The 27,091-nt window shown below is 39.6% G+C and overlaps 3 protein-coding genes across 3 annotated transcripts in view; 1 reads left to right on the plus strand and 2 right to left on the minus strand.

The window, feature by feature from the left end:
- Nucleotides 1-234: 234 nt before the first annotated feature.
- On the minus strand, nt 235-2,953 carry ss18l2 (ss18, like 2). The gene is made up of 4 exons (XM_077713454.1): nt 2,815-2,953; nt 2,553-2,629; nt 1,291-1,404; nt 235-1,199 (listed from the first exon to the last, which is right to left on the minus strand). The coding sequence occupies exons 1-4, from the start codon at nt 2,881-2,883 to the stop codon at nt 1,118-1,120; spliced, it is 342 nt and encodes a 113-aa protein (XP_077569580.1). The 5' UTR covers nt 2,884-2,953; the 3' UTR covers nt 235-1,117.
- A 627-nt stretch (nt 2,954-3,580) lies between these two features.
- Nucleotides 3,581-8,716, minus strand: lsm14ab (LSM14A mRNA processing body assembly factor b). Its single transcript, XM_077712913.1, has 10 exons — nt 8,381-8,716; nt 7,882-8,045; nt 7,515-7,665; nt 6,910-7,104; nt 6,383-6,454; nt 6,124-6,297; nt 5,875-6,061; nt 5,622-5,648; nt 5,290-5,536; nt 3,581-4,979 (listed from the first exon to the last, which is right to left on the minus strand). Exons 1-10 carry the CDS (start codon nt 8,502-8,504, stop codon nt 4,956-4,958), a joined length of 1,365 nt encoding a protein of 454 aa, XP_077569039.1. The 5' UTR covers nt 8,505-8,716; the 3' UTR covers nt 3,581-4,955.
- Nucleotides 7,890-27,091, plus strand: part of LOC144194095 (transcription initiation factor TFIID subunit 4) — a 90,501-nt gene continuing 71,299 nt past the window's right edge. The window contains exons 1-10 of the mRNA XM_077712912.1: nt 7,890-8,260; nt 9,056-10,581; nt 11,474-11,646; nt 14,479-14,652; nt 15,945-16,094; nt 17,857-17,979; nt 18,377-18,466; nt 19,804-19,998; nt 23,745-23,820; nt 25,660-25,774. Of these exons, the coding sequence (XP_077569038.1) occupies nt 9,150-10,581; nt 11,474-11,646; nt 14,479-14,652; nt 15,945-16,094; nt 17,857-17,979; nt 18,377-18,466; nt 19,804-19,998; nt 23,745-23,820; nt 25,660-25,774 (2,528 nt within the window). The 5' untranslated portion in view covers nt 7,890-8,260; nt 9,056-9,149. The remainder of the gene's footprint in view (nt 8,261-9,055; nt 10,582-11,473; nt 11,647-14,478; nt 14,653-15,944; nt 16,095-17,856; nt 17,980-18,376; nt 18,467-19,803; nt 19,999-23,744; nt 23,821-25,659; nt 25,775-27,091) is intronic.

Genomic DNA, 27,091 nt, shown 5'->3' on the forward strand with positions numbered 1-27,091 from the left:
ATAAGAATTAGGTAGCTGGAAACATTACACATAAAAGAATAGATGACTTCATAAGGAAATAATATTTTGTGGAACCATACACCAGCAAGGAAATTGGAAAAGTGTGGATTTTCCACATGAAAAATGACTTGACCCAAATGCACAGCAAAACCACTTATTTAAGGATAGCGATGTCAATGTTTTGAAATGGTAATCAAGGCCTGATATTAGTTAAAATTTCAGACAGACCTGAAATTGGATTGGATAACTTTATTCGTCCCGTATTCGGGAAATTACATTGTGGCAGTAGCAAGAGGTTGATTAGACAGAACTGCAAAGCAAAAGCACAAAGTACAAAGAAAATTAAAGTAAATGGAATCATCAAATCATTAAAATATAAAAGCAGCAAAAACACAAAACGAACAAGAGTGGACAAAGCTACCGTGGCCGCCGGCTGCTGTCTTTACCAGCCATGCAAAAAACAAACAAAAAACAACAACAACAAAACAAAATAACTAGCAAGACAATTGTCTATTTTGTTCATCTTCTGACTTGAAAGATGTTTATTTTTTTAGTATTTACAGAGGTAGCATTTTCTATCAACATTCCAAAAATAAATGACAATATTCTTCACTTTTAGGCCACATTGAGAAGAAAAAAATTGGAATAGGAGGAATGTTTGGTTTAAATGTGTATACAATATGTCAATTTTGGGAATATAAACTTAAATATTTTCATGTTTGATCAAAAATTGGGATAATATATTGGTTTATGTTTTATCAGCAATAATTTATTTTCTATTATATTTAATCTATTTTTCCTTTCAGTCTACATAATTTAATTTAGCTATAAAATCTTTTTGTGAACTTAAAAAAATTACAATTTTTCCCTTATTTTTGACTATCCTCTTTGTAAAATTATAAAATTTCCTAATTTTGACAAAAAAAATCACAATTTATCCTTATTTTTGACCATCCGGTTTATAAAATAATAAAATTTCCAATTAAACAAATTTCCACTCAATTCTCATAGCATTAAATGTTTTTTCCTGCCATCAAAATGACTCACACAATCCTTCGAATAGTAACATTAATGCATAAATAAATTCAATGAGGCATAATGGTGTTAAATAACATGATCAATATGACTGATGAGGCAGGGTTCCGGTAACAACTTCTGAATTTGTCGTTTCTGCCGGAACGCACACGTCTTTAGTCGCCCTGCGGCAAAATACAACATAAAAAAAATAGATTAAAAATAAGTTTCAGTGAGACGTGTATCTCCAAAACGTTCATTCTATTTTATCCTCACAATGTCACAATCGGCCAAGACGTCGTTAGTGATGTCGAAGGCGCTTCGTCGTCAGGGCTGGCATCCGCCAGGGTTGCCAGATAGACGATGTTGCGGTGCAGGAATTGTTGATATCTGATGATGTAAGCACAATCAAACATTTGGATTGATCAATGTTCCCTCTAATTTTTCATGTAAAACATGCTGTAAAACACAAAAGTGGATAATATAGCTAATGCCACTGGCTACCGCGTAAACAGCGCCATCATGTGTAAAAAAAATAAATAAAAAAACGTTTGGATTTTATTTACTGTGCGCCATATGATTGCTGAGAGTAATGCATTCATTTCAGGGAAAAATATATGTATTAAAAAATAGTGATAATGGCAACTTTTATTAAAAGAATAAGTTAATCATGGATTATTAGTTTCATTGGCTAAAAAAACAACTAAACTTTTCTCAATTATTGTATTTTCTCTTATTAGCAGTACCCTTAAAATGTCCTTAATATTGTTGAGTTTTACAATTTGTCTGGTATAAGACGCCCCCCAATTCACAATTTCCACCTCCATATTCATTGTTTCGATAGGGAATACAAGTATTATTTTGAAAGATAAATCATCACGTGGTATTTTTGAAATACTCTATGAATTGAAAGGATTGTCTGCAGAATAGCATGTTGCCTGCATGTAGACAGATTCAAAGAAGGTCACGTGATCAGCACAACCAGGAAGTGTCTGATGCATTCTACTTTTCAACATGTCTACAATAAGATGGCAGCACCCTGAGCAAGGAATGGCAGCCACATGTAAGTTTTTTTCCTTGAATTTCATTCATATGTCAAATATTAATTTTGTTTTGCGTTTTATCTGTTTATCTTTAATCTATTTTGAAATAAATGACCTTGTTACCTTGCAGTTTTGCACATGTCAAGTCCAATTTGTTTGCATATAAATGTACCATCGATTCAGTCATTTTTAACAACAAATACGGCGTATATGCGAGAAAATATGGTAGATTGCAATGTAAATCACTAATTATTGGCCATATTTTGTTTAATTTAAAATATACTTGTATAATGATAAAAGCATTCAAATCCATTCAATACATTATCCCACAATCTAACTGCCTAAATTGTTTGTTAAAAATCATCAAGAAATTACATGTGAAAGACTTTTATAACCATTTCACGACTTTATTTTTGGTCAGATCTGCTATATATATTTTTCTTCCATTTTTTTTTTTTTAAATAATTTGAACTCAGATAGCATTTTCGGACTTACTTGACACACTCCACGGCTCGTCCCTTTTGCATGTACTCTACGATGCATCGTATAAATTGGTCGTTTTCGTCCAACAGCTGAAAATATAAAAATAAAATCATCAAAATGAGTCGAAAGTGCGGTGGCTAATGCCAGTCTGTGTTTACATTGGGGAAAAGCAGCTATTTAGGGGCTAATGTTAGCACTTCTTGTTATTGCACGTTAAAATTAACAAACAGATTAACAAATGAAGAAAAGTAGCCTTTTCATAGCTGTTACTTGCCCTTTGTATCGTTTCTTGGTTGATCTTGGCATTGCCACGCAGCTTTTGAGGCACAAATACGATCGACATTTGACTCTGTTGTGAGAGGGTTTTTTTTTTACTTCATGACGTTGGCGTACTCTTCTTCAGTGAATTTTATAGTAATTATTTTACGGCTATGTCGCCCTCTGTTGGTGAGGGGTGGTAACACACATCAGACTCAAGAATGACAGCGCGGATTGGTTGGAGGTCTTTCTTTTTTAGTGGTTTTGGGAGACAATTGATGTTTTAAAAAAGTTGTTTTTGTCATTTTTTTCGCCATTTAGTTGTGACCAGATAAGCCATATAGAACTCGAAGTGCAAAGTCGGCATCGTTAGTAAACAGCGGCCATCTTAAAGCAGTGGATTTTTCTTTCTGCCTTACTTCAGTAAGTTTAATGGGTTTTTTCCCCAATTTGAAAACGGACAAATAGAGTAGGCTGCAATTCAGGCTATATTTTCAAATTCAATAATTTTAAAAATGTAGTTGGTTCCCTGACAAAAAAAGTTGACAGGTGGTTAACAGGCTGTTCTAATTGGCTCATCTTGGCATAGTTGCATTGTCATTTTGAATATGGTGTAAACAAACTCTGCTTCAATTTTGTCAAATTAGAATATAAACTAGGAGGAATATAGACATATTTCCCAAATATTATTGAATTGAAATTACAAGATTGTTCATTTTGTACATATATAGTTGAACAAATTAATTCAAACTCATTTAAATAAAATGAAACCCAAAGACATATTTTACTCTTTTGAACTCTTTATTTTTTTTCTTTATGTAAAAACTCAGTTTTTAATGATACTCTCAAGGGCAAAAAAAAAAACATTTCCTTGGTTTTCTAAATGTTCCAGGAGGTTGAAAGAAGTAACAAATTTTTCTGAAAACTAAGCATATCCGGATGGTTCTTTCGTGGGTTTTATTCTCCCAATCCGGTTCAGGCTGGTTTGAAAATCAACAGCGATCATGCGGGTTTACGCGCTCAACGTTAACAGCACGTTTGCAACAAAGTTCACCACCTCCTAGTGCAGTTTTATTTACTCTGCTATAATTAGAAAGCATCAACATTTAAAGGGAGAGCAGTAGAAAATTCCCTCCCTCACCCTCATCCTTATCCCACATTGAAGGCACTCCCTAAATACAACATGGAGCCGTAATGGATGGGAAAAGAATAAAAAAAAAAAGACAGAACTAGTCATTCGTATCAAATATCCAGTTCCCATCCCCTTTTTTTGAGAGAAAACTAAAGAAAGGGCTTCACATAAAGATGTCTTAGAAGCCATTTTGTGTCCAAGTGGCTAACATAGGAGAATGTTGCAAACTTTTCACAAAGATGTCTTGGAAACCATTTTGTGTCTGACATAGGAGAACATTGCAAACTTTTGGCGAACCACTAGAAGCGCTTTTGGGGGGGAAACACAAAGTTCTACTTGTGGTTTGTCATGCCGGTGTATGGCAAACAATATTCGGGTGCACAAAATGTTTAAAGAGGCATGCTTATGTTATTATTCGCAGTATATGATTGGCTAAAAAGTTATAAAACTCTTGTAGAAAGTGTCATAAATGCATCTAACTACTTGAAAACACCTTATTTTTGGAGAAAAAACATTCCGAACCAAATTAAGCAAGCATTTGATGTCCCATATTGTTATCAGATATGGTTAACCAGGTCAAATTGTTAACAAACTGAGTCATAAGAGATGCAAAAACATGTTTGGGTGGTGAGATAAGTGTGTTATAACTTCTTAGCCAATCATGAAGCGAGAATAATGTGACGTGTAAAACAAATTGTGCCCTCGAATAGTTTGCGATAAAACGACAAACGCGCTTACATTTGGTTTCCTTCAGACCGTCTCCATGTGCCATGTTCATTACTAGAAGTAAAACAAATTGAAAGACGAAGAAATAAAGCTATCTAAGCGCAGTTGGTAAACTGACCCACTTTGCTTATTTACACCACTGACAATTCAACAAAATAAGGGAAAGGGGAGAGAGGGGAACAAAAAAAAAAAAAAAAGATGACAAGCCGGCGCCTCTTTTTCCTTCCTGGCAAATGTCGGGACTCGAGATAAGTGTAGAAAGAGCTACGATTGGTCGTCGTCCAAAGGGGTGGGCGGGACTACGCTGCCACCTTGTTGTCCTTCTGGAATGACATCATCATTAGTTAAACTGTGCTTTTACACCAAATTTAAGGGAGAACAACATTGGTTGTCACACTTGTACTAATTGTTATCACCAGATGGCTTTTTTGCTCAAAATTATTGTTAATTGTTAATGTTTTCTTTAATTTTTTTTTTTTTAAATCCTTCGTAAAATAACTTCCAAAGGTTTTTAGGGAAAAATACCCAATAAGAAATCAGTGGATACATTTAAAAAGTATACCAAAACATTAAAAATTGTGACAACCAACCCTGTTCACCCCCCAAAGGCAATTAGATTGGAGCTTTCTTTACCGCATATTCAAAGTCGGAGAACTCTCGGCCTCCCCGGCCTCCTCTGAAGCCGCCCCGGAAACCCGGCGGCGCCCCTCGTGGCTGTCCGAAGGATCCCCTGCTGGCGGGCCGTCCTCGGCCTCCGCCACGGGGCCCAGCGTAGCCCCGGCTGCCGCGGTAGCCTCCCCGGCCGCGGTGGTGCCTCAGCGGGATGCCGAATGTCTCGGCGTTCATTCGCCGTTCTTCCGCCCAGGTGGACCTTCGCTCTCTGGCCAGCCAACCAAAAAAATGGCAAAAATTAGCAAAAATGTGAGGAAAAGATAAGTCGGACAACTAAGAAATGTGACACTTACCTAGTGAATCCTCCATCATGTGCTTTACTAAAATATAGGTAAAAAAACAAAGAATACAGTTTTTAGTAAATATAACGCAAAATGTGAACTTCTTGAATTCATTTTTTATCAAATAGAGAAGAAACTAGCCAAATTTTGATTAGTACTTGAGTGATTTATCAAGATTTGTTATTAATGTATTATTATTTCTTTAAAAAGGGATAAATTATTTAAAAAAATGGACTATTGATGATGCAATAAAGGCTAAAATTACTTGGAGTCGTTGCAGGACAGGTTGTCAAAGAAGGACTTGGTCTTGTCGTAGTAACAGGCAGGGATGGCGGTGGTACTGGCCTCCTCTTCCTCCGCTGTCGCCGTTGTTGCTGCTGCTGCGGGTGCCTCCGCGCTTGGATGTTCCGAGTCAGCCTCTTCACCATTGGGCGTCTTTTCCACCTTGTCGTCTGCAAAACCCCCAAAAACGTTCAAACGATACCACGACCCGCCGGGCACTTTCCAGTGTCACCTTTCAACTTGAGCTTGGTCTGCAGCTCCTTGTCAATGTCATCCTTGTGGAACTGAGCATTGGCCGTCTCAAAGTCAAAATCCTCCTCGAACTTCATCAAGCCGTCCCGTCGCACGTTGACCTTCCCTCGGCTGCGGCTGCCCCGCCCACGCCCGCGTCTCACCGGGGGTCCACCTGTCGACATGTGGGCCCACCCATTAAATCCACAGCCACAGATAGATAACTTGCCTCGCTCGATCGGCATACAAGTTTGTCATACCTCCTTGACGCCTGTTAGGGTCCCTGTTTTCGTGCCCGTGGTCCATGTGAGTCATTTTCGGTGGCTCTGGAGCTGAAAAGCATTGAAGTGGATGGTTAACTTTGAGTACAGTAATCCCTCGAATATCGCTATTAATGTAGACTAGACATTGCCACGGTAATCGAAAAATCATCACTTAGGGTCACCCCTATTTTAAAAATGTTAGTTTTATAGTAACCTAGTAACAGGAGTGGCTTACGAGTTTCAGTGTAGATTTTGATGTACTTCATTTTTTTTAATAATAGCAGAAAAAAACAAGTGAATTCTATACAGTATTTGTTCCAACCTTGAGTATTAGGTTTTTCTCGGCCTACAGTATTTTTTCCAATCTTAAGTAGTTTTTTTTTCCCAACAAAAGTTTTTTCCACCATGGAGTAATAGTTAATTATTTCCAACCTAAAGTAGTTTTTTCCCATCATAGAGTTATTTCCAACCTAAAGTACAGTTTTTGACCATTTTTTCCAACTTACCGTATGATTTTTTCCAGCTATCATTCTTTCTCTGCTCCAGGAGGTCCGGAGGCTTCTGACTGCCAACGGACGCACCGATAGGTCGAGGCGCCGGGGCTGTCGCCTGACTCCTCTGCCCGAGTGTCGGCGCCGGGGCGGCCGAGACGGGAGCCTGCGTGCCCTGATCCAGGGGTGTGGCCTTTGCTACAGTGTCCAGTTGGGGACTGGTACGCCCTGTGCAAACCAACAAAAAAAAAGACTGAATCAAAGGTACGGCTTATATGCGCACAAGACTTACGGCGCTGCTATACTCTTTTTCACCAGTAGGCATGACAAATGAACAATTACTATGTGTTGGTTATTTTCAGTTTTGCAGTAAGAAAAGAAACATTACAGGATGAATTTACTAACTTCGTTATGATGATGACACTGTGCTTTTAGTTTATATTGGGCTTATATGAGATAAATTGTAAAATTCAACGATTTCAAGGCAATTTTAACGGTGCAGCTCATACGTGGGGCGGCTTATATGCGAGAAAATACAGCAAAGCTCTTATTTACATGATTCCTACAGTCACGTAACATTTTTGCTGTCATTCATCCAGAGTTTGGTGTTTTGCATCGAACAGAACAAAATTACTGACCTCCGGGTGCGCCAAACTGCGGTGCGCTCATTGGTGCACCCCCAAACTGTCCATAGGTTTGCACCGGGGCCCTGCTGAAGGGGGCATACGGGCTAGCGGACTGGAATGACGACGACGGGCCTGCCGTGTTGCCGCTGGATCCCAGGGACGACTGAAATCACAATGCAAAAACTATTTGAACCGCATCAACTATACACCCGCGTTTCAGCCACCGCGGATGGTAAGAAACATTCTATTCATTGTGAGCAGCTTTTGTCAAGCACTGAAATACTTGATGGCCATTTTGAAATATTTTAGGGGTTAAATCAGCCGTCCTCCATTTGATTGGTAGCACCTGGGAAATTGATAATTGGCCTAAGTGGCTCACCTGGACAATGGCCGGGTCCTGGGGCAGGCTACTGGTGGCCTTGGGGGGCTCACATACTGTAAGGTCCTTAATGTCGCTGCCTCGGAAGATGATATAGTCGTAGACCTCATCACGAGGGGGAATTGGCCTTTCCGTAGGCCTGTCCTCGGTTCCAAATGAGCGAACTGTGGGGAGAAATAACAAAATAATCACGACGCTTTAAGTGACATCATAAAGCGTGGGAACGTTATTCCAGATTTATTCACAACTCGTTTGGGATGGAGTTGAATTCCTTCTAAAAATGCTTGTGGAGACCACATTTACTACTTTGGAATTTTTGTGGCATTTTTAAAACGACAAACCAGCGCCAACAACATAAACAAAGGACGCGCATTAGCAGGTAAGCTAGCTGGCTAACTACGAGAAATAACGCTGTCATCGTTGCACCAGAATGTGGCCGAAATAATTCGTTTAGACGACTTTTGGGAGCAAAATGTACAGTTTATATGATTATACTTACCTTTAGCTAGGGCTACAGTGGAGTTTTCGGTGTCTATGGTATACAAAATTCCTTCATAGCGAATCTCGGCCTTGGAGATGAGGCTAATTTTGCTACCAATGTACGGCGTTCCTCCTCCGCTCATTTTGGCCTCTCTTCAATAACAAACACAAGATACGACCTGTAAGTAATTCTCTTTTAGGAGAAACGTCAAAATAACACAGCAAGGGACTCTAAATTTAAGTCAATGTATCCGGAAAAATCTTAGGAAGCTAGTTTCTCTCGTCCGTTCTCAAATTGAATTCTACGACACGACATGGCCGTGTTGGTTACTTTCGCCCACGCAAAGGATTATGGGAACTGAGGCTACTTGGCTTCCCAAGTTTACACTAAAGCGCTCCCTCTTTAGTATATTTTCATTTACACATGTTAGTATTAATTTTTGAAATGATATTCTTTCAAATATATTAAGACAAAATAGGAAAAAAATGAGACAAGTCAAAAGGTTTTAAATGTTTGTTTATCGCGAGATTTCACGAGATCCTTTTCGCCCTGCCCCCATTCTGTCCGCTAGCTTGTGGCGAATTATGAAGGTTCGGTGCGATATATATATTTTTAAACACAGACGCATTATAAGCATGTGCAAATGTCAAGTTAACTATTATGTTTATGATTCAACTATGTTAATAATTGCAGAACAAAAATTGATCCGGGAACACGGACAGTTTGTCTCCCTCCAGAAAAATGTCGAATGACGTCAGATTCATTCCCATAATGCCTAGCAACACGCATGCGCATAGTAAAAGTAAAAAGACAGCAATCGGAGAATTCAGAGATGGCGGGCGCCTCCGACCCCCTGGAAGATATGCTCTTTTCCGAGGTGGATGAGAAGGCTGTGAGTGACTTGGTGGGCTCGCTAGAATCCCAGCTTGCTGGTCAGAGTAACTCGACGAGTAAAACCGAGGAAAATCGCCCCTCTGGCTCAGTTGCTCCTGCTAACCATCACTTGGGGAAAACACTACAAGCTCCGGTGGGCTCCACAACATTAAATCAACAACAACAAGGGCGCCGTTTTAAAACCGACGTGCGCCAGGATTTAAACTCTACGGAGAGTAGCTCGGACAAAACTGTCACAGCTCCTTCCCAGGGCTGCACCGCGTCCTCCTCCAGTGATCCCACTACCACCGCCACTGCCGCTGCCGCCTCCAGTAGCAGCGGCTCTCCATCACATGGAGCATCCATCACAACATCACCCGCGTCCGGCGTGTCAACTTCCCCGCCGAACAGCAGCATCAGCACCACCGCCACAGGTGAGCCTCACTCGGACGCTTCCAAACGACGCCCCATCACCCTACGTCGGTGCGCCTCGGCTCGGATTAAGACTTTGAACGGTGCCGCCGTGACTACCCGAGGAAGCGGCGGTAGCAGTAGTAGCGGCAGCAGCCCGGCCGACGAGACGGACGATAACCCGGCGGACACCCGACCCTCTAGCACGCCCGCCATCAACACGTCAACCTTCACCCTAGCCAACGCCAGCATCCCCGCCGGTCAGTCCGCCATCGCCCTAGACCGGGGTACCCCCACCATCGCTTTGCAACGACTCCCAAGTCACATCGTAGCCAGCATCGCCCAGAACGGAACCAGCTTGTCGGCGTTGACCCAGCAGGGCGCTCGGACCTCCCCCGTCATTTCACCCGCGCCCGCCGCTCCCTCGCCACCCGCGCAGGAGAACCACACTAAACCCGCCCCCGAGCCTACAGTGACTCCCAGTGAATGCCAGCCCAAACCTGTCACCACGAGCACTGTTATTAACACTGTGTCCTCCGTTGCCATGACAACAACACCCACCCCCAGCACCATCACGGTCACTCAACCGTTAACCACCACAGTTACGACAACTACCAACACGGCCACCGTTGCGGCTACCGTCGTGGCCACCCCGGTGACACCGAGTTCCGTCGGTGGTCAGACCACGTCGGTGACCGCTACAATCACCTCGGTCCGGCCCGCCATGGCGGCCACCGTGATCCCCGCCGCACCTCCCGCCGTCGCACCTCCCGCCGTCGCACCTCCCGCACCCTCGCCGATTACACAGACCCCGCAGACCCAGGTCAGACCTGGTCTGGCTGCTCCACAGAGGATTGTAGCACCCCAGCTCATCGTGAGACCACCTCAGCAGCAGACCACCATCCAACTTCCCCCTGGGTTTACCATACCGTCTGGTAAGGTGCCACATAAACACACACTTTTTCCCCTGACTGTAGCAACATGTATGAAAACAACACATTTGTATTTTTTAAACTAACTCGACAAAAAATCTAAGTGATCTAAGCTATATAGCATTTTTACAAAAAATGAATGAATTGTTTATTTTCCTCTTGAGGTTTTAATTCTAATCATGCAAAATTGAGAAATGTGGGAAAATAATGTCAATGTGCCTTATACAGTAACAATAAAAATCCAATGAAGCCAAATTGGGACAGCCAACCCCAACTTGTATTTTTGGTAACATCTAGCCTACAACTGGCTAGCTATCTTATCTATATAGCTATACATATTACTATTTTTTTAGAATGTGTGTGTGTGTGCGCTTTAGTTAGTTTGTCCGTTAACGTCGGATAAAATGGAGACCACACCGTACATTTAATTTGAATGCGGTTTGGCGTCGGATAAAATGGAGACCACACCGTACATTTAATTTGAATGCGGTTTGGTAGAAAAAATTGCAAATGTACGACTCTAGGATCCTACCGTGCTCTTTTTTTAATATAGTCCACATTTTACAAAAAAAATGAATTTTCTAACTGGGAAATTCTTTTTTTTTAGGTCAAAAAGTCCAACTTTTGGTTTAATTCTCAATGGTGTAAAACACTAAAGAAAATATAGAATATATAGAATTTGTTCTATAAAAAATATATATAGTTGTAATCCTTGGTGTGAGCTGAGAAAAACTGGAAAAAAATTGATCAAATTTTTTACTCACGAATTTTGGGTGCACGTTATACACGGGTGCGCGTTATCCTCAAATAAATATGTTAAATTGAGAGTGCCCATGGCTTCTTACCAATGGCTTCGATTCAATTCCCTCTAATTAATACCCCCATGTTTTCTCAGGTATGGTGTTGGTACGGACGGAGCTGGGCCAGCTGGTGTTGGTTCCTCAGCAGGCTTTGGCTCAAGCTCAGGCGCAGGCTCAAGCCCAAGCTCAGGGTCAAGCCCAGAATAACATCTCGCCGCGGCCCGCTACTCCCACCACGGTCGCCTCCTTCAGAGTCACCACGCCTCAGGTAACGTAAAAACAAATACATTTTCAATATTCTTAATTGCCAGACACTGTTAACATTCCTTATGGTTATTACCCAAGTGCAAAAAGTTCATAAAAAATCTCAGTTTTGTTGTTGTTGGGTAATTCAAACTTGATTGGGTGGTAGAATGTAAGAAAAACGCACATTTGTGTACAATGTATTAATAAGTCAATTAAACAAACATAATATGGGCCCTTTGCACTCCTCTGTTTAAATGTAGTATCTGTAATGACACAAGTCCAACACTGGAGGGCAGCATTTTACCGTCTATGATTTTTCATGCATTTTCAATGTTTGTGGAGGGTGCAAGTTAATTATTCATCATAATATAGTGTAAATTAGATATTACACATTTTTTGTGTTTATTTTATGCTTTTATGCTTATTTGAATCAATCATCAAAACCTTTAATGACATTATACAACAGCTGGGTAAAGAAATTAGTGGTGCTACTCCACAAAGTAAGTTTTTCCCCAATAAAAACAATAAGTCATTTAAAAAGTCACGTCCAGGCAAAGTAATTCTAAAATATTGCATAATCTAAGATATTGCATATTGTTAATGCAGTTATTTATTCTGTTAAAATTTTAAAATGTAATTTATTTGTTTTTAAATTATTAAAAATGTATTTATTTATATTTTTAATTGTTTGTAAATGTATTTATTTTTTTTCTAAATTTTCTAAAATGTATTTATTAATTTTATAATTTTTTTTTTTTTTTTAAATTATTGCATTTTAGTTTTATGACAATAATATCACAATGAAGCATATGTCTTATATCTGTACACACAAAATGAGGCATTAGATATTAATGATAATTTAAACAAAATCAAAAATAATAATGGGCAATAATCTGATTTTAAATCATAATTCATATTTATTTGTTACATAATGCTCCATCCGTCTTTTTCGTTTACATTCTAGAACGCATTCAAAAGCTGTATTAAAAAAACCTAATTTCACTATTCTGAAATTTATAACACAAACAATTTTGTTAACTCATTAAAAATAAAATAGAAAAGTTTAGTCTCACCACTTATGAGCAGAAAAAGTCAATTTTAGCTATTTCTATTATCTCACCAAGCAGTAAAACAGCTGAATATCCAATTGTGTAATGACTTCACACCAATAGAAGAAATGCATTATACATAAAAGTCATCAATGATACATTATTTTTGTTATTTCTGCCTGCCATCCCCTCACACGTTGTTACAGTGTTGACAAATTAACATTATTGCCCCCCTTGCCAGGAAAAGCATAAAAGTTGGGGGTGGGGAAGGAGTGCAAATAAAAGGGTACGATGTTTATTCCCTGAGCTGTCGGGCCTGTCAGTCTTCCTCGGATGCCCCAGGCTCCGAGAGGAAGGCGTCACAATCTTCCTTCCTTCCTTCCATCCATAACCTCCTCAATCATTCATCAGCCGGCTGCTTGATTATTTTAAAACGCGCAACAGCGAGGTAGAAAGAGACGTAACGACAAGGTGGCGATGCTGCCGGTGAGATGCGCCCTGTGGCCCCACCCACTCCAGAAAAACCCCCACCCGCACCATTCACGCAAAACCTCCGTGGGCACTTTTGTGTCTTGCTAAACTTTTAGCGAAGATGAAAAAAAAATCCCTTCCTCCAATGCATCCTACTTTTTTATGTTCAGTATTTGTGTTTATGGGCTGTAATGTGACATTTCGTGTACCAAAATATTATTAGATTTCGCAATAAGAACATTTAATTTGCCGGATTTTCTGGACTATAAGGCGCACTTGCCAAAGAATGCACAATGAATGGGAAAAAGCAAAATGATGCATAATGAAAAGGGGAACATATTTAAGTTGCACGGGAGTATAAATTGTATTTTTGGGGGACAGGAGAAGCATTACGCGTTAAAGTAATTGGATTGGATAACTTTATTCATCCCGTATTTGGGAAATTTCATTGTCAGTAGCAAGACGGTGAGAATACAGACAGAAAAATACATTTTAGACATAGATAAATAGGTAATAAATAAGTTGATAAATAAATTAAAACAATAAAAAAGTCTAAACATAAATAAATAGGTAATAAATAAGTGAATAAATAAATAAAAACAATGAAAAGTAAATACATAAATAAATAGATAAATAAAAACAACAAAAAAGTAAAAACAAATAAATACAAGTAAATAAAAATAAATAAATAAATAAAAGCAATAAAAAGTATAAAAATAAATACATATATATGTAAATAAGCAATAAAAAGTATAAACATAAATAAATATATATGTAAATACATACATATATAAATAACTAAAAACCATTAAAAGTAAAAACATAAATAAATATATAAGTAAATATATAAAGAAATGTTTCTTGCTGAAATATATATGTACGTGTATGTGTGTGTATGTATACATACATATATACATACACATAAATGTACATATATATGGTCTTAAAATGCAGCCATTTGTTTTGAAATTGTAAAATAGGTAACAAAAGACAAAACAGGCACCTGTTAATGTAACATATTCAGAATTTTTTTTAAATAACTATGTCAAAAGCACAATATGGCAAGCTGTTTGGCTTCAGAGCAAAAAAAAAAATAAGTCACACGCTGAGCCAAACTACAAAAAGTGCGACTTATACTCCAGAAAATACACTTTTGAAATATTATAAAATAAATACCCCTAAAAGGTGCATTTTTCCTCCATCTTAATACAATGCTGACGTATCAGATCCGCATTTGTTATCGGTAGCTCCTCAGTGGATGGTTATGAGGCTCCACGTAAAAACCCCTGTATATGAAAATGACTGACAATTTTTCCACCCTCTCCTTGTGACAGTCTCCAGCGACCTCTCAGGCCACCAGACAGTGCACTCTGACCCCAGCCAAGGTGGCTCCATCTCCCTCTCCTGTTCCTTCCAGTCCCGCCCTGCAGACCACCTCCTCTTCTTCTTCTTCTACTTCTTCTTCTTCCTCTTCTTCCTTTGCTACCTCCTGTCCTGCGCTACGCCCAGTGAGAAAACTCTTTTAGTTTGTATATTGTCTTAATTGCCATCTCTTTTGATTGACAGCTTTTCACCGTCATAGGATTTCATAGCAAATAATTATTCTCCTGTAAAAGAGTACTTTAAAAAAACAATCTTGTTCAATAATAGTACAGAGAGGTTTTTAAAAGTCCAAATAATATTAAATAGAAACCATAATAACTGGTCTTGGAATCTTTAAACTGTGATAAATGAGGTATTACTGTACAACATATTTTCAAATGGTATTGCTCGAGAGCCACATTCAGAATTTTAATGTCAAAATACATGAATGTCAGCTGGGATAGGCTCCAGCACCCCTTCAAACCTAGTGAGGATAAAGCTGTTCAGAAGATGAGATGAGAGGTTAGCCACATATAGCTCACAAGCCATTGGCAACCATCAAAATAGCCACATACGGTTCCCGAGCCATAGGCAACCATCAAAATAGCCACATATGGCTCCTGAGCCATAGGTTCCTCTATGTCATAGAGCAGGGGTGCCAGATTTAACGTCAACTTGATTTTCACGTGGGCTGGACCATTTTAGACATAATATTTAGATTTTTAAAAATTATAAATGGATTAAAAGAACTGGATTAAAAGCCCTGAATATTCAGTTTTTTATAGATCTAAAACAATGATTATTTTAGCTTTTTTAAAATATATTTATGGATTTTTTTAAACTGATTTTTGAACTAAAAAGAGAAAAAAATGATAAAAAATGACAATTATTGATTTAAAAAGGGGGAAAATCAGGAAATTTAATATATGTCTATACTCTTCATTTTAATTTGATCCTAAAACAGAAAGTCCACACTCATGATTTACTTTCCAGGGCCACACAAAATGATGCGGCGGGCCAGATTCGGCCCCTGGGCCGCCACTTTGACACGTGCTCTATGTCATTGAGTATAAGGAGGGCTAGATATCTAAATATGGATTTCCCCCCCTTACATGTCAATGATTGCAGCTTTTCTGGAAGTGCTAACAAATGATAGCTTTCAGCTCTCCCATTCAAAAAGCATAGGATGACGTTAGCATCTAAAAAAGTTCACATTGCGTTGCTCCAAAGTATGATCATTTATTGTACGTTATTTTGGGACCCCAAGCTATCGCTCATGAACTGTAGTTTTGAAAAGCACCGTGTTAAGCGGGGGTCCAAGAAGTCGATACAGCGGATGTGACAGGAGTGCCGCGGCGCCCGCCTCCTGTTCTCCGTGGCCTTGCTGCAAGCCAAGCGTCACGTCCTATTTATCTCCCCTTCTCTCGTCTCTTTGCAGAAGGGCCCCGTGGCGCCGGCCGTGGCGGTGACGGCTCCGCCGCAGACCCCCGTGGTTGCGGCACCCCAGGCGCCGCCGGTGCAGGTCGTCTCACATCCCCCGCAGACGACGGGCATCACCGCGCCCCCTGCGGCTACTGTCGTTTCCCAGGTTCTCTCACTGCATCACTGCAAAATCTTACAATTCTGCCAAGATTTCCTATCAAGGGAAAAAAAACCACATTTATTTCATACGCCTTTGCAGTTTAATTTGACTTTAAGCATGTATTATTTTTTATATTTTCTAAATTATTGATTATAATTGGTCAACTGGCTTCGAAAAATATACTATGTTAGAAATGTCTAAGCTGTATAAGTAGCAAAAAGTATTGTATTTTTAAAAAAATGCTGTCACTCGTTTAATATTTCTTATTTTTTAATAATTCTGATAATTCTTTAGATCAACATCTTAAGCAGTTCAACATATTATACATGAAATATAACTAATATTTTTATAACATCCAAAATTAGGCGTTCTTAAATGAAAAAAGTTACTTATCTATGATAGAACTTACTTTAAAATAATTTAACAAACTCATCCACCCAGCAATATTTCACATTTGTCCAATTTGAATAGTTGATAAAGTACATTATATATACTTGAGCTACATTTAAATGACTTTGCACAACTTTTCTTCCTTTACATTATATTTTTGCCCATTCTTTCAAAAGTTCTTGCTTTATCAGCAAAAAAATATTTCAACAAAATAATATAAACTAACATATTCCAATGTTTCCCCTCCATAAACAAATATAGTCCATACAATTTTTTAACAAAACCAATAATTAAATTAAAAAAAAGAAATTCACCCAACCTAAATCCCGGTTAATCTTATAATAATCCATTGTTGATCACTTTTAAAAGTCAAATATAAGGCTGTATTCTTCAATTCATATTTTTTTCCCTAAAAAACTGTTCTGATTCCTTGTAATAATATTAAATTAAGTCATAATATATTCCTCTTAGAAAAATCCTTACCTTACCCTCTCCCTCTACTCACTCTCTCTCACTGTCTCTGTGTGTGTGTAAGTACTGCCACAGCTGCCAGCAGGCTGTCTGTGTCACAAGCCCCCCGAACCCATCTCGCAGCTGGCCGTAGACAAAGGGTCTCACACGTGCCCATGCACGTTTGCTCTAGTACATTCACACGAGGAAAGCCAACCCAAGGACACACACATACACACACAGATGCATGTTATAAAAACACAGAAGCAAGATGAAGCATAACATAAATGCCGAGAATCACATAATAGAGAGATGCATGTTATTAAAAACACTGGAGCAAGATGTAGCATAACATAACAGCCGAGAATCACATAATCAAGAAATGCATGTTATAAAAACACTGGAGCAAAATGTAGCATAACATAACTGCCAAGAATCACATAATAGAGAGATACATGTTATAAAAACACTGGAGCAAGATGTTGCTTAACATAACTGCCCAGAATCACATAGTAGAGAGATGCATGTTATTAAAAACGCTGGAGCAAGATGTAGCATAACATAACTGCCAACAATCATATAACAGAGAGATGCATGTTATAAAACACTGGAGCAAGATGTAGCATAACATAACTGCCCAGAATCACATAATAGAGTAAAGCAAAACATTACACAGCATATTTTAATGTACGAAAAACTAATCGTATACTGTATTGTACCATCATATCAAAACTACAAGGCATTACAGTCCACTAATTAGTAGGGTTCCTCACATCCCCTTTAAGAACTGGTTTTCCTCCCTACCACTCCTTCTTTTATAAAAGGTAGACTCTGATATTTGAAAATGAGGACTTGTATATGTTTGAGTGTCACCATTGTTGCCTTCAAATGATTATTATTATATCTATCGTTGTTTTTGTTGTTACAGGAAATGCAGGAGAATGTAAAGAAGTGTAAAAACTTCCTGGCCACGCTTATAAAGCTAGCATCGCACAATTCTCCATCGCCGGAGACCTCCAAGAACGTCAAGGCTTTGGTGCAAGACTTACTGGTGAGAACAAAATGAGATCTTTTGACACAATCCGATACTACAAAAATAGCCATATCAGATCAAAACGTCACTATTTAAATAGCTTTCACAGTATTGAATTTTTAATAAAAGTCTAGTTATATGTGACTGATATTCATTTTTTTCAGTATTTGTAATAGCGCTATAGATTTAAAAATCTTGCAATGATCAGTAAAACCTCTAGATGTCACCCCCAAACCTCTTAAAACTTCCTGCCCTCCTTTTTTTGTATTTGATAAATAATAAGCAGTTTCTGCCTGCAGGAAAAACAGGATGAGCGCTGAATTTATAGTCTCCGAGCTTTACATCACTTTCTATTCCTCATTTGAAGTGTGCTTCATTGTGTTTGTGCTTTTGTGGCATGTTTTCAAAATGTTAGGATGCCAAGATTGAGCCAGAAGAGTTCACTAGCCGGCTGCAGACTGAGCTTAAGTCGTCACCACAGCCTTACCTGGTGCCATTTCTTAAGGTGGGATGCTGAACCATGCTACTTTTTGATTCTGAACTACATTCATATAACATTTCTACACTCATGCACAACTAAATACATTTTTTTGACATTACAGTGTTTTGCTCCTAGCCTTTGTTTGGTATATTGAGTTGTTTTATGGATCATTACCCCTTTCAAGACCTTTCAACTCTGACTGAGACAAAGATTTCTAGATACTACGGCAACATATTTTCTAGAATTTTTTGATAATCATGTGATCACATTGATATCGCAATACATTACCCAAAAAAATGAAGTATATTGCAAAACCCCAAGCTTTTGGACCCCCAGGAGTACCCATATCTTAATTTGAGAAAAACTTGTTCCTGTTTTTCTCGACTTGAACCCAATAAAGTACCACTTTTAAAAAAAAAAAAATTATTTTGTACATTGAAACCTACTCAAGGCTATGCCAAATGCATATATATACACAAAAAGACAACCCCCTCCGGCCTGATTGGTGACTGCGTGTGACAGTGTGCCCGTCAGCCGTGCCTGCCAGTCGCCACCAGGTTTCTCCAGCCAAGCATGATGAGCGTCACATCAAGGCAGCCCAACGCCCCAACCGGGAACAAACACATGTTGTCATGCAATGTTAAGGCGCTGGCATCCAAAATTTGGCGGATATACTTGCTCTGTGCGTGTCAGAAATAAAGCAAAACATTGAGATATAACACTACGGTCATACCTCTACTTACGAATGCCTCGAGATAAGAACGTTTCAGGTTACAATTTTTGTTATATGCAAATGAGTGACTTGAGATACGAAAAAGATCCAAGTTACAAAATCCTCCCAAAAGTTTCCTTATCCGTTCTTTTATTTTGAATTTCCCCTATTAAGCGATTAAAAACTACAAATGCAACGTGGCACATATTTTCACACACACACACACACAGGGCACACGTAAAAGTCTAAAATGTACTACAAACATGGGTATGACATCTATAGTGGCCGCGGAGGGAGATATTTCAGTGGTGCAAGGCACATTTTGACATGCTTTGTTTATTTTAAGACATTAATACATAATTACCTCACATTTTTTTCATTTTTGTGTGTTTCCTCACATTTTTCATACAAATTTGGGATAATTTGACCAATTTTAAAATGTTTAGCTGGGAGTTGTTTGAGGATCATGGAACGAAAGAGAGAATTTACATATAAAGTACACCTCTACTTACGTAAAAAAGTCTTGGAACCAATATTGTAATACATCATACACGTTAATGTATACAATGAAAATCCACATATCTCCCAATTTGATATTTATATTTGTTTTGTTATTCTTACATCTTTCTTCCTGTCTGCCCGTTTACAGAAGAGCCTCCCGGCCTTGCGACTGTCTTTACTAAACAGTCAGCAGTCCCTGGTCCAGCCACAACAGCAGGGCGTTAAACCGGTGGTGACCGTCGCGAGTGGGCCAGCCGTCCACATACGCCACCCAAACAGCATCAGTGCCACCACAGGCGCCAGTGCACTGCCCGCTGGTACAATGGGCCACGTAACTACCGCGGTATGTACACATTGATAAATCATAACGCTACTTGCTGTACTTTTCTTGTAAGTTTCATTTCATAATTCAGAGCACCCATCCATTTTGTAGTCCTTAGAGTGGGTGCTAGATAGGGTTCAAGCTTGGAACTTGAGTTTACTAGACTTGACTTCTGTCCTGAAGGTCAAAAACTATTTTTAGACATAGTGTACATGGGCACTTGGCACCAGAACACCTTAGACCAGGGGTGTCTAAATTAGGTCCAACTGATCCAGCAGAGACGGTTCAACCAATGAAGTTTTTCTGAAAACAGCGGCACCAGATGGCAATCAACTGATTACACTTTTAAGACACCAGATTGGTGCAAATTTTAGCTTTTCGTTAGGTTGGGTTGGGTTGGGTTGGGTTGTGTTGGGTTGGGTTGGGTTGGGTTGTGTTGGGTTGGGTTGGGTTGTGTTGGGTTGGGTTGTGTTGGGTTGGGTTGTGTTGGGTTAGGTTGGGTTGTGTTGGGTTAGGTTGGGTTGTGTTGGGTTAGGTTGGGTTGTGTTAGGTTGGGTTGTGTTAGGTTGGGTTGTGTTAGGTTGGGTTGTGTTAGGTTGGGTTGTGTTAGGTTAGGTTGTTAGGTTAGGTTGTTAGGTTAGGTTGTTAGGTTAGGTTAGAATTTGATTTCACCCTGTACTTGGGAAATTTCTTGGAATGACAACTTGGAGTGTATAGGAGAGATGAGTTGCCACTCATCTTGAGTAGGGATTTTTTCAGTTGGAGGGTTTTGTCAATTGCACCGATATGATTTCTCATCAAGACCCAATGTCTAGGGATTCAGGTCGACTCTCCTATATGATGGCCAAATCAGAATATTAATTTAAGTGCTCCCAAGACCAGTAAATTGTTGTTAACTAGCTTTTGTTTTGGTGGTTTATCAGTTAATTCTGGGCAATATTCATCAACAGCACTCAAGTTGCATTTGAAGCATTTTAACACCTGCAGTGTCAGGACAAATGAAGCGGCAGAGTTGTAAACCTCATTCAAGCCACAGCTGTGTACATTTACATGGATCTGTGTGCACGTGCTCATTATGGAATTGCATATGTGGGAGTTCAAGGAGGGCGGCCAAGTGAGGTCAGACTGGTTCGGTCTGGGTGGAGCCAGAGGCTTCTCCTCCATCTTTCTCCAATTTGACCACTTTCAAACACACACACACACACACACACACACTCCCAATGTATCGTCCCTGGTATCACTCCCTCATCTTCTTCCCTCCCTCCATTAACCAGCGGAGGGTGAAGCGAGGTAAGTAGGTCAGCCCGGGGTCAATTTTAAAGCAATGTGGCGGGCCGCAGTCCAGGTCCAGAACATGCCTCTGGTCCATCTCTCTCTCTGGTACTCTCTCACGTACAAACACACAATACAAAAACACACAACGTAAGCTATTGCAAAAAAACATTAGCAAATGATCGCCTATGGCACTCCAGCAGTTGGTTGAATTAGGCCAAAAAATTGCACATTTTCGCTTTCTTTTCTGTACTGTGGGGATATATTTCTCTGGCAATTGTCTTAAAGTCAGTACAGTACACATTGAACTCCGAAGGGAGTTTTAGTGAAGATACTTTTGGAGAAAGTGTTTTACATTTGGGGAAAAATCGAAGCTTTTTATGCAGGCAAAAGCTAATTTCAATTTCGGAGACTGAATAACAATAAATACATATTTCTGGATTTCAGCTCAGGGTTCTTAAAGGGAGTTTGTGGGTTTGACTTTTTTGCATGGCAACGCGCTCGTAACATAACATAAACAAATTTAAATGAAATTGGATTACAATGCAGAAACACTCAAAAATAAGTTTAATCTAACTTTACACTAAACTTAATTCTAATTTTGTTTTAAATTTTGAGACCGTTCTTCTTCCGGGTTGACTCCATTGGCCCCGCCTCCACCCTGACTTTCAGATGCAACCAATCGAGGGTTGTTTACTTTTGTATTCCCTTCAAAATATTCCAAAATTGATCGACAAATGTCCTCAAAACGCACGACTATATGCCAATGAGAAGTAGTATATACTCTTCTCGTATTAGCGAACAAGCTCCGCCATTCCCATATCTAACTGGAAAAAAAACACTGAAAAAATGCAAGGCTCCGCCCAGTGCTCATAAAAACATTACACAAGACAGTGGCCATGATGTTCTTATGAGCAGCATTTTCGCCTCCGCCGTCTGCTCGTATATCAAAATTTGTCTCGTATCTCAAGATAAATAGTTGCTCGAAATTTTACTCTTATCTCAAAGTGCTCGTATGTTTGGGCACTCACATTTTTTTCGGAAAACTGTCTAATCCAAGTTAATTTTTTTCTTGTGTGTTGCCGGCTGACCAGAGGTCTTTTACTATATATGTGCTGAATGATTTCCATCCCCAGCGGTGCATCTCTGGGGAGAATTGCCTTTGCCTTCTAAGTCTTTTTATTTTTTTAATATTTTTTAGCACCCTCCCCTTTCCATACCCTAACATTAATATATCACGAGTCAAAGAATGGAAAACAAGGCAAAAAAAAAATTGCAGCGAAAAGCAAAGTGCTAAGAAATGGATGGCTGAGCCCGAGGCCTGACTCGTGGCATTACACGGGAAGGAAGTGACTCTTAACAGCCCGCCATTGCGAAACCTTTACACACACCCCACCCCCGCCTCTGAATACCCTCATTCTCTTTTGTTTTTGTTTTTTTTAACTCTGCTATTCCATTTCTTGTTATCTTGGCATTTTGTATGAATATATAGATCTCATTTACACAAATTTAATCACACATCTGCCTTAAATCTTGATTTCTACCTAGTGATAATAAACCCAACTATAAACAATTGGGCCAATCGGCCAATCAGAAAGCCAACAACTAACATGAATTCTAATCAATAATTAAACTTGCTGGATAGAAATTACAAAAAAAATATTATCTAGAGTTGGAAGAACAATAGCAGCAACCCAGCATATGAGTGGTTAGCGCATCGGCTTTAGTTCTGGGGTTCTGGGTTTAAATCCAGGTCGTTCCAACTGTTCTCCCTGGGCTTGTGTGGGTTTTTTCTGGGTACTCCAGTTTCCTCCCACATTCCAAAAACATGCATGGTAGGCCAATTAGACACTCTAAATTGCCCCTAGATGGAAATGTGAGTGGGAATTGTTGTCTGTCTCCTCATGCTCTGTGATTGACTGGTCACAGATTCACGGTGTACCCCGCCTTGTGCCTGAAAGTCAGCTGGAACAGGCTCCAGCACCCCCACGATCCATCCAGAACATTTGATTACCATATTTTCACCACTATAAGGCGCACCACATTATAAGGCGCATTGCAATATAAGGTGCACTGCAATATAAGGTGCACTGCAATATAAGGCGCACTGCATTATAAGGCGCACCGCATTATTAGGCGTACCACATTTAAAGGCGCACTGCATTATAAGGCGCACCACATTTAAAGGCGCACTGCATTATAAGGCGCACCACATTTAAAGGCGCACTGCATTATAAGGCGCGCCACACTATAAGGCGCACCCTTCATCAATGAAATATTTAATTTTTTTCCCATATATAAAGCAAACTGGATTATAAGTCGCCCTGTCTATTTTGGAGAAAATTTAAGACTTTTAAGTGCGCCTTATAGTTGTGAAAATACAGTAGTTTAATTTCAGAGGTTTCATTGTACAGGATTTTATCACATTGCTTTAGAATGATATTTCCCTTTATCGATTTACCGTTTTTAAACACTTGTTTCCCACATCCTCTCAGGGCATGAAGACCGTGGGACCCATGGGCGGACAAGTCCGAGTACCCGTAATGATCACGCAGTCCATGAGAGCTCAAGGTAAGACATCTGTTGCTCTTATCAACCGGTGGCTTTGAAATCCCCGGCAGTCTCGCTTTGGCATTCTTTACGCGGCGGCCGCCGTGTTGTGACTCAAAGTTGACCTGACGCCACAGCGAAGGAGGCTAAACGAACCATTTAGCCATTAGTGAAGCATCCTCTCGGTGGGCTCGGGGGATGTGTAATGGGCGGGAGGCATAACGCAAGAACAGGTGCTTTTTTTTTCTCCTCTTCTCCTCCCTGTCGGTCTGCTTTTACAATCTCTGCTTACTCACACTGATTCACATCCCACAGAAACCCACTAATATCGCCTCAACACTCTCTAAAGCAGGGATGTCAAACTCAGTTTAGTTTGCGGGCTACATTTATGACAACTAGCTCTCGTGGGCTGGACCAGTTTGTTTTTGCCTTAAAAAAATGAAACTTCATGGCTGCCATTGATGGTACTAGACTTGGGAAAACTACGGCCCGCGGGCCACATACAGGCCCACAAGGCGTTTTAATCTGGCCCGTCGACATTGTCCAAATGTTTTTTTCCGCCCCAAAATGGCACCGTCATTGGCATAGTATTGTCCACTCTTATTTGTTTTTGGTGTTTTACAGCCCCTCTATCCTTTTTAAATGACATTTTAATATTTCATAATACATTCCTTTTTACTTTACTTTGTACTTTATACTTTTTACTTTAATGATGAGTGATGAGTATGTTAATACTTTAGTACTTTTTTCTGTTTATATTTCATATGTACTGTTAACGGATGCACTTTTTTATATGTATCGTATTTTGTGCTGACCCCGCCCATCTGTCAAATTTTTAAAGTCTATGTGGCCCCCCAGGGCCCAAAATTTTAAATAATCAAAAAACCTTGGTAGTTTTTTTGCTCATTTTGGCCGTTTTGTTACTTCTTGTTGCTTTTGGGTCATTTTAACGTTGCTTACCTCATTGACTGCCATCAATGGCATAATTTTGACTGCAAGGGGTGAAAGATTGCAGATAAAAAAAATTAACAAAGTGGAATACAAAATTATGGTTTTATAGCCACTATGGCAAAAAAGCATTTAATTCTGCATGTACCTTTTTTGTGTACATGAGTTTGTGTGTGTGCAATGCAATCAGGGGTGCATACAAATGTGATCTTCCACATAAAAGATGGCCTCCAGTGAAAGGATCTGTAGGTCGTTTTATGCCCGCAAATTGGAATACGGGGATCGTTCTAAAAATACTTTTTCTGCACCCGCCGGCAAGAAACATGCCTGTTAAGATCAAGTTTAAATTCACTCGGGCGGTCTTCGTGCCTTGCCGGTCGGAAGGAGGGAAAATAGTGTCTCAGAAGTAACTATTTGGTGTTTGGAAACATGGTTCAAGTGTACGGTCATGTGACGCAATGTGAACATATTCAAGATGTCTGCCAAGATTGGCCAAAAAAAGATACATTTATACACTAGCTTAGCTTATCATGTTGCTTTTCCTTCATCTTAGCACAATAAGAACCACATTTAAAATTAAAATGAAATTAACGATTAAAAAACATTTTTCCAACACAGAAAAGTTCATTTTGGAGTTTTTCAAAAACATGATTGCACCCAAAATTTAACTAAAACCTTAAAACATGCAAATAGCTCCATTTATTTCCAGTTCTTTTGATTTTTCTGGTCATTTTTTATACAAAACTTCTTTAATTCCAGCTGGACGTTTCCCAGAATTGCCCTAAAATTAAAACAAAGTGACCACAAAAAAGGGGCGTGATTTGTAAACACTCCAAAATCATCCGGGATGTAAAAAGTCAACTATAAAATCCCAATATAACCCATATTTTTCCACCATTTTCTCCCAAACAGGCACAATGGGGAAGGTGGCCACCTTCCAAGCAGGCAGAAGTCCAGTGGGCATGGCTGTTCAGATCCCCGGCAATCAAAAAAATAAGCTCAACGATCCCGGAGGAGGCTCTTTCAGGTACAATTTGATCAAATTCCTTAGCTCTCCTGACTGTAAATCCCCCTAGTCTCCACGTGGGGGCAGCGTATCCCTAAAATACCTCGAAAAAGCGACTATATTAGCATGAGTATTTGTACCACCTGGCCACGTGCGCAAACCCACTCCCTCTTATTTGAGAATAATTGAATCCAGATGGCTGGAATTTTTTGGTTAGCGGGATAAAATAGTGTCTTTTATGCTGTCCTTTGTCTCATTAAGGGGACACGAAAGGTTCACATGCTGAAATCTTTGTACCGAGAGTCGTAGAATGTGTTGTGCCTGTTCGGGTAAAGTTGACTCCTGGTCTGGGTCATGTGGGTCAACGGGTTCGCGGTCATGACTCCGTGCCCCCCCTCCCCTGCGTCTTTTCACGTCCTCAGGGCAAGGCAGTGCCCCGGAGTCCTAATTGATAAACCGATAAATCTTTAGCTGTGTTGGTAATTAAGCTGTCAGGCCGGCAGGGCTTGTTACATGACAGCCCACCCCCCGGTGGCGATCACCGTGGGCCTAAACATGCACGATAAACTAGGAGTGCAGAGTCACCTTAAAAAATGGACCTTCACTTCTTCATAATACCTTAACTCATTGTCTGCCCTTGACAATAACAAGCATATACAGAATTTCTTGCATATAAGCCTTATTTGTAGCTAAAAAAATGATGACTGAATCAAGGGTGCGGCTTATATGCGCATAAATTAGACTTGCACAATGCACGATTATTGTGATGTCTATGAATGAAATTCAAGAAAAAAATAAGTTGTATCTTTCGGAAAAACGTGAAAAACTCACTTGTGCTTGCCATTGATTGCTCATGGCGCCGCCATCTTACCTAGGAATGACAAACGAGACCGCTACAAACACACTTCCTGGTTGTACTGCTCACATGACTTCCTTTTGGAATTCTTAAGATTTTCCTTTCAAAGCAACATGTTTGTTCTCCCTATTAAAACCATGAATATGGAAGTGAGAATTGTAAATCAGGGGCGGCTTATACGGGAGAAATCGTATAATTCAACAATTATAAGGCAATTTTAAGGGTGCGACTTATACAAGGGAAATCGTATGATTGAACAATTTTAAGGCAATTTTAAGGGTGCGGCTTATACGAGGAAAATCATATAATTCAACAATTTTAAGGGTGCGGCTTATACGAGGGAAATCGTATAATTCAATAGTTTTAAGGAAATTTTAAGGGTGTGGCTTAAACGAGGGAAATCGTATAATTGAACAGTTTTAAGGCAATTTTAACGGTGCGGCTTATACGAGGGAAATCGTATAATTGAACAGTTTTAAGGC

The sequence above is a fragment of the Stigmatopora nigra genome, chromosome 3, assembly GCF_051989575.1.
Source record: "Stigmatopora nigra isolate UIUO_SnigA chromosome 3, RoL_Snig_1.1, whole genome shotgun sequence".
Taxonomy (NCBI): Eukaryota; Metazoa; Chordata; class Actinopteri; order Syngnathiformes; family Syngnathidae; genus Stigmatopora; species Stigmatopora nigra.